The sequence below is a fragment of the Aquila chrysaetos genome, chromosome 3 (genome assembly GCF_900496995.4).
Source record: "Aquila chrysaetos chrysaetos chromosome 3, bAquChr1.4, whole genome shotgun sequence".
In the NCBI taxonomy this organism is placed as follows: Eukaryota; Metazoa; Chordata; class Aves; order Accipitriformes; family Accipitridae; genus Aquila; species Aquila chrysaetos.
The window spans coordinates 3,395,310-3,407,671 of NC_044006.1; the positions used below are offsets into that span (position 1 = coordinate 3,395,310).

Genomic DNA, 12,362 nt, shown 5'->3' on the forward strand with positions numbered 1-12,362 from the left:
AGTGGAAACTGGTATGCATTGAAGTCATGCTTTAATAGGTGACATTAATATAACAGACTCTGTGATACAGCTCTGAGTGCTGGAAAACATCGTGTGAACTTACTGCAAACACCTACAGCCAAAACTCTAAACGTGATCATGATAGGGAATGGTTTGGTTTGAGCACTCCAGACTAGAGCTCACAGTGAAATCCCATTAAACACAAAAATCACAGATCACCATAACAAGATTTATGATCTATGCCCCAACTGAGCACATATTCACAACGAAAACTTCTTAAATAAAAAAATTACTATAAATCTGTACAAAAGCCACAATTAACAATTGCTTATGAATCTTCTATGAAAGAATTTTCACTCAACATCTTCAAGTATTTATATCTGTAGTTAAGTGTATTCTTATTGGCTGTTTAACTCCACTTGTTCATAAGAAAAAAAAAAAAAAGTATTTTAAAAACATTAAAGCCTTTTTCCAGCACATGTGACCACGAACATTAGATGTTAAGCTTGCAGACTTTTATTCCCACACACATGTATGTGGCATGCTGGATCAGGACCTACAGTCCAGGAAGGCAAGTCACTGATCAAATTCCTTGAAAGATGAAGCTTCTTAAAAGCTGTAGCAGAGAGAGGAAAAACATTAATGTTGCACAGGCTACTGCATCTGCTCTCTGGCAAGGCGGGCAAGCCTCTAGCCATCTCCTACACAAAACAAAGAGCACCTAAAAACCCCAAAACTAAAACAAACAATCTGAGCAAACAACAAGTTCAGACCTTTTGGCTGTTGGAAACGGTTTCCTCTGCTTCATGAAACAGCTCCTCTGTTGTAAATCTCTAGGAGCAAAAGTGCTAAATTGTTTAAAGCTCCTTCAGACTCGGTTGAATACTGTGTAAGTCAGGCAGAATAGCTAACAGGGAGGTCAGGAACATTAAGGCAGACAAATAGCTGGCAAGGTCTGAAAGTAAATTCTTGAGGGCTGTAAATAAACGAACCAGACAAGCGTACCTCCTCCAATTAAAGTTTCAATTAACTGCCCCACAAAGCCCAGTGGTTTCCAGACATGCTGCACTCGAATGTGCCCTCACTGTCTGACACGCTGATCATTAATGGTAAAACAATCCTGCGCTAACTAGGAAGTCGCTTAAATCTGACACATCTAACTTCATGCAATGCGCCTGCAGAAAACATAGCCCCACAGGCCACTGCAAATTAACAGCAAAGTCTGAAAAAATGCAATGACAAATATTTGTTCTGTTTTGGCAGTTGAGGAAGGAAGGCATTTGAACCAGTAGTGGACCTAAATATCTGTGGAAGACTATCAAGGGTCTGGAAGTGGTGGAAGAACCTGGGGAAGAAGAGCTCTAGACAGCTTTATGCAAAGTCTGAAGGTATATCTCTTAGAAACCAATAGACGATTCACATCCTTAACAACTCCAACAAGCACTACAAAGCAACTTCTGTGGGGAATAAAGGGAACAAATTACTCAGTACCTTGCACCCTAGAGAACAGTAGCTTTCAGGCAAACAGCACCTTTGCCAGGAATAAGTCTGCTGGGAAGGTACAGCCTTTCAAAATAGCAAATAGAAGTTACATGGTAATAGAAAGGCCTGGCAAATTAGGTCATGCTCTCTTACATTAAAAATCATGTATTTAATAAATACTTGACTAGTTCAAACAAGAAAACAGATCAGTTTTCCTCTTCTCTTTAAGAAGGGACATACCATAATCAAAGCAAAGTGCAAAAATCCCTGTTGCTCCAAGACAGTCCTGAACATCAGATAAAAAACAGGAACAGGACACAGCCTGTCCGTGAAGATAACTAAGTTAGTTTTCCTCTTTAGGGTAACCAAGGGCTGGGTCTCAGTGAAGTTACTACAGATGATTAAAAAAGTGTGGAAGAATGAAAGTCAGACAGGTGCTAGCCTGGAGCAGCCCAAAGGAAGTTTCTTCTTCCGTATACTTCTGCTATCAAAATCACCAGAGCTGGCTCCTAGCAGTTAGGGCAGCGTCATCTCCACTTGCTCGAGTGCTTGCCGTGCTGGTCTCATTCTGCTGCTACCTGTTCTTTATCAGGTTCTGCTGCATGCTCAGAACTTTCAGGTTTTTGCGTTACAACCTCAGCGCTGTCTTCTTCAGGACAAATGGATGCCATGCTCTGCTCAAGACTCTCTGGAACTTGTTTCTTGCCTGTGACTTCTGCTTGCCCTTTTTCACTTGCATTTTCTGCCTTTTTATGCTGTTCTACCCCATCCACCTCACTTTTGCTTGCCAGGAGTGTGCTGTTGCAGTGGTACTGATAACTCCTTGCTGTGACTTGATCTTTACTCGACTCCAAGCCATCATTTATTGGAGAAGTCCAGCCAGTCTCGGGGAACCTGGAACCCACCGGGGGTCTCACAGCCCCACCATTTGCATCACCACCACCCTTCTCAGTTGTCACTTCCACAGTTGCGTCGTTCTCACTGACGTTCTCTTTTTCAGCCTCGGCATTTGGAACAGATGGATTTAACTTGGCACTAGAGACAGAGGGCCTGATGTTCACGTTTATGTTCAGGTTTATGGCCAAGTTGAACGTTCTGGTTCTCGATGTTCTTTTATCAACTTTCCTCCGTTTTACAGCTGCATCAGCGGTCTCCAGCACTGCTGAGCCTTTGGTGCCTGCATTGTCTTCTTTCAGTGTTTCCTGGTCCTCTTCTGCTTGCAAGAGCGGAACTGAGGAGGGGATTTCTGCATCAATTGCACATTCTCCCAGATTACGGGAAATGTTTTCAATATCAGTAGGGCTTTTCAATGGTCCACTCTTTTTAGCATCTGCCATATTTGCATCCAGTTTTCTCTTCTTGCTCTCCTTTGTGCAGTCATTCTCTGCTGTACCCTGCACTTCTTCAGCCTCACTGTTTAAATCCTTCTGCTCCTGCTGGGTAAATGAAGCCTCTTTCTCCTCTTCACCATCTCCTCCTTTCAAAACACATTCACTTATCTTCTCTTTTACATCTTCATCATTCACTTTAGGCTGTGAGTCTGCAGCATCTCCAGCTTTCTGTTCTTCCTCTAGAGACTGGTATTCATCCTTTTCCACAGAATCATCAGATTTTTCAGCAGGGGCTTCCTGTTTATCTTCAGCCTTTTGGTGCAGCTGTGACTTGGCAGAGCGGGGTCTGTACTTCAAGAGTTTGTCATGCGGCCCCCACACAAAGCTGCCTCGAGGCTTGAAGTGTCGCCAAGCGTAGTGGACTAGTTCTCTTCTCTTCCATTTGCTTCTGATGGTGAACAGGAAGTAATCCAAGGCACTTCTCTTGACATTTGGTAATGTCTCCTTAACAAGAGTTTCTGTTAGGAAAAACTTTACCAAGTGCACTTGATAGTGTTCATATCCCATCTCACCCAGGCACTTCAGGATGCGAGTAATCCGCAAATTGTTGTGGCTGAACCTAAACGAAACAGATAAGCAAAGCTGCTAAGTGGAATTCTTCCTAGTCACTACGAACCTCCGGGATATCTGCAAAATGTTTTGTGCATTGTTGACTGTGATCTATTAAAAGACTATTTGACAATGCAGATGGGAGTACAGGTGGGCTTACTTTTAAAGCACCCATTGCTGCTATTTGCCTTCAGCAGTACCTTCCTAGCCCTTCTTGGACTGCTGGATTAATCATCTCACCTGCTCAGAAAGATTCGGGCTTGCTGCATCACCCACCAGTAGATAACAGCCATCATATTGGGTCAGACACACAAGTCCATGCAGCCCTATACCCTGTCCCTGACAGCAACCCTGCAGGGTAAGCCCATAGAAAAGTATAAGAATACAGGCATGTAAGGATGCTGCTAGAAATTCATGACTTAGGGACTTAAGCTAGACACAGAAAGATTTATTTATTTTTTAATACTTGACAGTCTTCAAGTTGGTTTTTCTTTTGTGAGTATGCACAGGCCTTTTGGAGCCCTTGTTAATATCATTAGGGGTACTATCACTGTCTCTGTGATAAGACCTGCAATAATATAAAAACATTACCATCAGTTTGCAGAGCACTTTTCAACCAAGGATTCAAAGCATTTTACACATGTTAAGGCAGCTTTATAAACAATCAGGGAAGCATATGGAAACACTCCTATTTTGTAGGTTAACAGAATACTACAAAGGCAATTTGGCGACCTGTGAAAATGTTTCAGTGATTCCTGCTTAAAATACGGTTTTAAACACAAGCTCTGCTACAGCAAATATTAACATCACCAAGTCTGTATTTCGTAATTCAGGAGACCAACATGAAGAATACCTACCGTTAACAGTTGCACTGCATACAAAAGAAAACCAGTCTCAGCTGGTTTACTTATTATACTTGTCACTTGTTAAAGTCACAGAGTGTGATGACCTACAGTCAGAGGCTGAGCCAAGTTAAAAATACTTTAGCTAGCTAACTTTTTCATCAACAAAAGCCTCCATTCCTCAAGGCCTGAGGATTTTCTCAACTTTCACTTTTTTTTCTTCTCAAAGAAGTGCCTGACTTTAATAAATGACCAGCAGTATAAGCAGAGACTCACCGGTTCAAGTTTTGAAATCGTTCAGCCCAATTCTCTGCTCTCTTAAGTTCTCCGGTTTCCTCATTGACCAGAACGATTCCATAAAATCTCAGCATGAGCTGATAAGCACGTATAAACCTTTGCATAACTTCCTTGGACTTCCTAAAGGCCTGAAAACAAGAAAGACCAATGAGTACAAGGTGCAACTCCCTAATTACCTGCACCAGTTTAAGTGGCACCTGAACTATAAACAAGGCTTGATTATATCACTAAGCATTTCATTTGCTGGTGTAGCTACTGGCAGACACAAGACAGATAAATGCTTAACAGTGCTTGAGTGAGCTCCATTCACACTAGGGTCCCAAGGAAGCAATGTAAAAAAACCTAGTCTTCAAATATAAGGCATTTAGGGAAAATCCTAACATCGTTCAGACCTCAAAGAAAAAGAAAAAAGAAAGAAGACAAAAGCTTTCAATACCTGGATTTCTTGACACGTGAGTGGTTTGGCACGCCAATTCATCCCATGTTCACGTAAGGGGAACAGCCTGAAGGGAAAGAAATTTTCAGCCCAGGTGAGCAAAGACAACATCCGACCCAGGGTACCCATTTTGTTAAAACTAAAAGATTCCAAAAACTGTGGTATCACAGGCATCTCTTGGAGACCTCACATCCTCATGGAGACTGTATGACAAATAAATCCTTCCCATAAAAGCACTGTCTACACCAATGATTACAACATACTTTGCTTATCTGGATCTCTCTCATTGCCCTAACACTCTGCTCTGCAGTATGCTGTAAGACCAAGCATGACTGAGATCTATTGCCACGGCTGCACTGGAAACCCGCGTCTTCAGGATTTTCACTTTATTGTTTCCAGAAGAATATAACTCAATAAAAACAAAGTGGACAGAGGTTTCACTCAAGAGTAATTATGGGCCTTTTGGGAAGCTGAATTCAAGAATACAGATACAGCTGACTCTTTTAAGAGGCACAACTAAAGAAGATAGGCAGTATATTCATGCAGACAGTTTACCACTGTATGTAAGAATGGTTTTCTTCCAGAACTTCATAGTTGTCCCACCAAGATTCAAGCAGAGTTTCAATATGCAAACCTGAAAAGAAGAGTCAGAAGTCAGGCAAGAAGTAATGACACCAAATAAAAATTAAATTAGCCAGTCACCCAAGGTGGCTCATTATCCAGGTGTTTGTATACAGGCATTAGCTTCTCTAACTAGACAACCATCCTGGTAAGCCAGAAAAAACCCTTAGTTTTCTACCACCAAACAAAAAATTAAGGAACATACAGCAGGGACAAGGACATTTTAAAATGGAAATTCTTGGTGGTTTTTTCGTTTGTTTTGGGTTTTTTTTTGTGTTGGTAGTGTGTGTGTTTGTTTGGTTTGGTTTTTTTAATAATTGTCCCACATGGATCAAGCTAGTCTTTCACCAGTTCAAGCAGCTGCAGCACAGTTGCATCAAATAGTCATCAAACAAGGTACTCACCCTGGGGCATAAAACGAATCTCATTTTTATAAAAGCTTAAGTTCCACATCTCTTCTTCCTCCTCATTTTCTGATTCTATCAGACCCTGGAGATGAGAACAAGAAATCAACAAGCAGCAATCTCTTAAAAGGCAGTATTCACTTCAACACTTCTCCTTGCTTTCCCTCATGTTTCCTAAACATTTCAAGCTAAATCCTTGAAATGTGTTTTGGGAAGTAACAGCTTGTTTCTGATGCGCCCACATGCACATCATCCTCTCCCCCTCACAAACAAATCCTTTAAAGGTTCTGAGCCTGTCAATGTAAAGACAAAAGGGTGCCCTCAAATCTAGAAAGTGTTCCTAAACTTAGTATGCAAATGAGGAAGAGCCACACGAGTATGTGCATCATCATTTAATCCATACCGGGTAACGATGTCTGTATCTCTGCAAGTCTTTTGCTGCATTCCAGTTGCGCCTGCCTGAGAACTGGAGAAAAGAGACAGATCAGAGATCCAGAATAAAGTTGCCTTCTGCCACAAAGAAAAAAAAAATAATCCACTGGCTGAATTCATCATCTCTCACACGTGTTCCCCTGCCTAGCACTCTCCTGTGCCCTCCACTCTGCACTCCCAGCACTCCCAACACCAGAGTTTGTTACTGGAGTTGTTTTTCTGCATTCCTTAAGACAACTTTGGACTAAAAGAGGTTTACACCATCTCCTTTAACCAAAACATTTCTTTTTCTTTCTAGTCTTATTAATCAAGTTCTTCATGTTTTATGCATATCTTTTATCCCAGTTCGGTCTTCGTACAGAAATGGTCAGAACTAGCTGGAAATCCCAAATAGTAAAATGTCATTTTCTTCCTTAACTCAAAGGTTTTAAAACAAGACAAACTAAGTCCTGCCTGTCTGTGTCTCTCAGTTACTATAGACCCTAGTCAAGACAGAGATCAGACTTTAAAATTGCTGAATTTAAGATGCAGAAATACCCCTTAAATTCAAGATTCTCATTCCCTGTAGACATTATTGAAATAAAGTTTTCTTCATCTCTGCTTTCTGCTCGAGAGCAGCCTTGCTGATTTAGCATCATGCTGATCTACACAAAGGACAATAATAAAGCCACATGGTCACATTAGATATTTGTTTTATTGGACTTCCATTCCAATCATCTTCTTCACTATTGCTCATCTTTCCAAGTAACCAAACTTTATGCCAAGCCTACCTGAAAACCCCTCTGAGACAGTGGTGACAAATTTGATCTTTGCTCCTACAAATAAAAGGCATACAGTTGAAACACTTTGAAACCAAACTTCACTAATAAAATAAAAAATAATGCAAAATAAGAATACCCACAGCAGTGACTCACATGATCCCTATTAGTTGCTAAGTGACAGATTTACCTAGTTACAGCTGAATTCACTGATTTTATTCATAATTCAAATTGCTATAGAGAAAAACCCGTGGTGCAATGTCCACCTGACAATTGGGTGACAGGTTCTTCTCGCTACACAGATGTGCTAGATTCATTCCAAATGTAGCATTTAGACAGAAATTACAAAAAACAGCTTCATTTCTTCCTCTTAACTTCATGGAAATAAAAGTTGAAAGTATGACAATTTAAAATGCATTTTAACTGAATTATATACATAGATACTTTTATTAATAGTGGATTACTTCAATGGTAAGAGATTTTGTTACACTTCACAAGCAACACAGGCAGGTTTAATCTTGCTGAGTGCTGAACCATCTTGTCTAAAAGCGTTCTGTCAAGGCAGAACCACCAAAATTAAGACAACTGCTCATGATTAAAAGGACCCACCCAATGCGAAGCACAGTGCAGTTAAGAGCGTCCAACGCCAGCTCACAGCAAGAGCAGGATCTTTGTGAAACAAGAGATAAGATGGGCAGACTCTTGCAAAATAAGCATTTTAAGAAACTTAGAAGAAAGAAGCAGCAAATGCTCTCCCGAGTTATTTAACTTCATTTGATAGTTCCTAACCTCATTTGCCCACAGAAAAATAAAAGCAAACCCACTTTCTAGTGAATCCAGATCACTGGTTCCTTAATTATTAAGGCAGGAACTGGAGCGGATTTTTTAACACCTTGTAATGAAGTCATCCATTCAGCAGCCCTGCTGATTGTTAATACTTAAAAATTATGAAGCATGCACAGCATTTGGGAGATCAAAGCTTTATCCACAGAGGGAGGTCAACAATGCAGAAGTTTTCAAAATTACATTTTAAATATACATTTACACACTTTGATCCTCCCATACTTTGGTGACAGGAATTAAATAAAGCTCAAGTTGTTTTTTAAATGTAGTAACTTGTGATGACCTAAAGTAATGCCTGTCTACATTGCAACACATTTCCATTTTATACATTGCAACATAGACCAAAATAGGCGGCAGAACTTCCCACAGCCACATGGCCCATACAGGATTAGAAGTCCAAGTGCTGGTGTCCATCCCCAGAATCTACCCAGACTGCAGAAATACACACAACTATAAAAAAAAACAAAACAAAACAAAAAAAACCCCAACTTTGCTACACAGCTAACATTTGGAAAAAAAGTAAGTGGCTGCAAACACAAGACTAAGAAATATGTTCAGCCAGAATAGATAAGTATTATTCTTTTGTTCAAGACATAAGCACAGACTGGGATTTAACACTTTGAAATTCATCGATGCTTTTGACTATGACTTTGGAACTACAAGGATGAAATTCTGATACATGTAGAATTAATGAAAATTTTATTTCCAATTACAGAAGAATCAATTTCCAGATATTCTTTACACTTAAGGTTCTAAAATAACATCCTTTAACACACTCAGGTGCGACAGGCTAACAGTAGACTGGCTCCATTTTGAAAAAGAACTGGTTTGCTGCAGAGTCAGTGCAGATACAGACAGATCCACCATGCCATGGTGCAAGGTGCTGTAAGGCTTGTCTAGAAATAAACTAGATCCAGGAGAAAGGCACTCTGGAGCACAACATTAAAGAGAACAAGATGAGGAAGCAAAGAGAGCAAAACTCAGCCCTCCCTCCAAGCAGGTGTTGTTCCTGGGTCGCTATAAACTTCTATTTAAGCCACAGAAACCTTTCTTTCAAGGTTAGAAAGACAAACTAAGCTGCAAGACTGAAACTCGCATGCATAAATCAAACCCCCTTATTTCTCACAACACTGATAGGAAATCTAAGTGGGCAGAAGCCCTCCAAACCTGCAACACATCAGTCAGAATGTGCATCGCTTTGCAAAGAGCGTGAGTAAAGCAGAGAACAAAGCTAGGAGAGGGTAACACAAACAATATTTGGCTGAAAACTGAAAACCAGCTGTGACCAAAACGGATGAAGGAACTTGCAGATTGTGAACAAGACACAGGAATGGGAAAAACGACAGAATCCTAGAAGAGTGATCGAAACCTTTTTGTTGATGAAGAGTTAGGAGAGGGCAGAACTACAGGGCTTGTTCTTAAAACATGGCTCTAAGCAGCGGAACATGAACCCCATGCATTACAGCAGACTAAGAGGTAACCTTTTTAAAATGAGCACAAACCCCACGATTTTCAGCACTCGCTCTTAAAAGCCAAAAGCACCGAAATGCAAAAGAGCTGAAAAGACACAACTGCAGGAATTTCAAACCATGAATGTGGAGTATTTGCAGAGGTACAAGTGAAACACAAAGATAAAAGTAGAATTTTTAGTTGGTTTTGAAAATGCATAGTGAAAATAATAATAAAAAAACTCTAACCTCAGTATTGAATAAAAACATTAGCAGCTTCAGCCATAAAGTATACCATCTAGGCTGAGGGGAGAAGAATGAGAATTAGTGCGCATAGGCAGAAGTAGCAACTAGTTTTGGAAACTGATTCATGCCTTTGGCAGGTTGTAAAGGCATAAATGGACAGCAGAAGATTCACTGTTTCTTTTTGTATTCATTCTCACTGCTCTCAAAAATTCTGCAGGCACTGTCAGACAGAGGTGACTACACATTCATCATTGAAGGAAGAACTCCTCTTTAAAGATGCAGGACAATATTCCAGGGGCCACAAGTCTCAGGGACAACATACTCCTTTGCAAGGCAAAGTTCAAAAAGTCCACTCACTGGAATGAAAAAATGGTCGTTGCTTTTACAGTTGTCACAATCCAGAAGTTGCTCTAAGAAAAAAAAAAAAATCTGAAGAACAAACACATACAAAAAGAACAATCTGAATGCTCTGCAGGCATTAAAACTTGTGAACAAAACCAGAACTCCAGCCACGTACAAAAGAAAATTGACAGTGTGCCCTCAAACAATGCAAAACGTTTTAAAAGAAATCCCTGCCTCTTCCTTTAAGTATTACAGCTATTCCACCTAAAATACCCATGACCTTTCACAGATCTACCTGCACAGCTAAGGCCTAACAACATTCCCTGCAGTAAACTCCGTGGAGATGCAGAGACATGCATGGGCATATCCATCTGCTGTATTTCAACTTTGATTTTGTTTGCAAAGTATAGAGTGTGTATTTTTGTGAGAAGTCATGAGTGTTTGGAACACTATGTTGCACAGAATTTTTTTTTTTTTTTAAAGGGAGGTTATTTTAATATCTTAATGCTTATAAAAACCCTTAAAGCTTAGTATTAAACTCCTCTAAAAGTGTATTAATTAGAAAACTTTATCTGCCTATTTATATTCTAAGAATATGGATGAGTTGCTGAAATGAAACTCAAGTGAAGGATTAGTTTCCCTTTCCTCAAAATGGGAGGAGTTAAATTGAAGAACTGTAGTGTGTTTTGACTGACCCAGGAAATACTGAAAAAGAGAGACACGGTTTTGTGTTTGCCAAAGCAATGCTGTAGAATAAATTACTGATGCTCAATGTCAAACTCAAAACCGGTGATGCTAAAGATAGGAACCTCAGATAAGACTAACAAGCTCCTTTTATTTCAAATCAACATCATTTTAAGGCACCAGACACAAATGTCCACATTTTGCAGCACTACCTCACTCATTGTAACTGCACACACACCTGCAGTTTTTAGAACATCAGTGGGTATTTTTTTGTTTTCAGAGTTGCTCTAAATACGCTCCCTAGAAAAAAAAACATGTCTAAAAGAAGTAAAAAGTTACAGCTCATTTTTAAAAGTGAGCAGATGTTATGTGAAGGCTTCTATCGATGGCATGAAAGAGCATACAAAAGGCCACCGTACAAAGATGAGGATACCAATAAAAGACTTAAAAGCAAGGAGCTGCTGAAGAACATCAACGTCATAACATCAAATCCAGTGGCCACCAGGATGCAGTGAACAGGCAGGTGCCATACAGAAAACAGAACTTGTAGTTATGGGATCAAGTATCCAGATCACAGGGAATGGTGGAGGAAAAAACCCATTAAAACCCATCTCATGGCAGTCTAGTGGAACTTAAGGGGTCATAAAGTCACAGCACACCTCTGCCTTCGCCACCCCCAGAGCTCATTTCTGAGCGTCGTCTCTTCTCCTTCGGGGTGTGCTTCATCAAGACGAGGACAAAACTATACGCTAGCGACCGCTGCCAGGACAAAAACCCTTTGGCTTCTTGTAAGTATTTTAAGCCGCTCCAGTTCCCGATAGTAAATCAGGATACCGGAGAGACGAGGCCCAAATACACTAACGGCATACAAAGCGGGTGGCCTGGGAAGATCCACGCGTACACATCAGCCGCAGACGCCGAAGTGTCCGAAATAAACCCGAGGGCTACGCTAACCGCCAGGGCACCGACCCAGCCATTCGGTACCCGAACGGCAAACGCCGGAGAACTGCAGGGAAGGACGCGGGGCGCGGAGCCGGCTGAGGAGCTCGGGGCGGGCAGGGAAGGGGCTTCCTCCCCCCGTCCCACCTCGGAGGCTCTGCTCCGTGCCCCCCGCATCCCCCCCCCCCCCCCCCGGCACCCACCTGGGCCTGCCGGCAGCCCTGCGCCCAGCTCGGCACCGGCTGCTCCTCCGGCTCCTCCCCGGCTGCCGCCTCCGCTCCCTCCGGCTCGCCTTCATCATCATCATCATCGCCGCCGCCATCCTCCTCCTCCTCCTCCTCTTCCTCCTCCCAGGTGGAGTCGTACCTCCAGAAGCAAGCCTCGTCCTCCGCCTCGTCCTCCTCCGCCCTGAAGCCGAGCCAGGCCGCCATGGGGAGCGAAAGGGAAACCGAAAGGGGCGGCGGGGCACAAAGCCCGACCACGTGGGGGGGGGGGGGGGGAAGTGGGGAGGGAAGGAAGAGCGGGTACGCCCCGCCCCTTTCCTGCGGCGCCGCGCCCCATTGGCCGTCGCCCGGCTCTTGCCGCGCGGTCCCTGCGCCCGCCCGCACCTTTCCCTCTGCCCCTTCACTTACGCAGCCGGGCGCCGCG

At 42.1% G+C, this 12,362-nt stretch overlaps 1 protein-coding gene across 8 annotated transcripts; it reads right to left on the bottom strand.

Moving 5' to 3' along the window:
* Positions 1-14: 14 nt before the first annotated feature.
* On the bottom strand, positions 15-12,198 carry OGFR (opioid growth factor receptor). 8 transcript variants are annotated; one of them, XM_041122231.1, is made up of 10 exons: positions 11,918-12,198; positions 10,107-10,178; positions 9,753-9,806; positions 7,225-7,269; positions 6,426-6,488; positions 6,023-6,107; positions 5,553-5,631; positions 4,998-5,064; positions 4,541-4,689; positions 15-3,432 (listed from the first exon to the last, which is right to left on the bottom strand). In XM_041122231.1, the coding sequence occupies exons 1-10, from the start codon at positions 12,143-12,145 to the stop codon at positions 2,046-2,048; spliced, it is 2,229 nt and encodes a 742-aa protein (XP_040978165.1). In that variant the 5' UTR covers positions 12,146-12,198; the 3' UTR covers positions 15-2,045. The 8 variants fall into 8 exon arrangements, with proteins under 8 accessions (XP_040978165.1, XP_040978166.1, XP_040978169.1 ...); XM_041122232.1 differs by having other exon boundaries at positions 10,107-10,154; positions 11,918-12,192; XM_041122235.1 differs by lacking the exon at positions 11,918-12,198 and adding an exon at positions 11,435-11,873 and having other exon boundaries at positions 10,107-10,159.
* Positions 12,199-12,362: the final 164 nt, after the last annotated feature.

Bases quoted from the DNA above. Each gene is read 5' to 3' on its own strand.
- OGFR (XM_041122231.1), bottom strand. From the start codon at position 12,145: ATGGCGGCCTGGCTCGGCTTCAGGGCGGAGGAGGACGAGGCGGAGGAC. The intron at 7,270-9,752 runs GTTAGAGTTTTT...TTTTATTTGTAG, and splicing joins TGTTTTTATTCAATACTGAG to GAGCAAAGATCAAATTTGTC. The intron at 5,065-5,552 runs GTAAACTGTCTG...CTTTCCCTTCAG, and splicing joins AACCATTCTTACATACAGTG to GCTGTTCCCCTTACGTGAAC.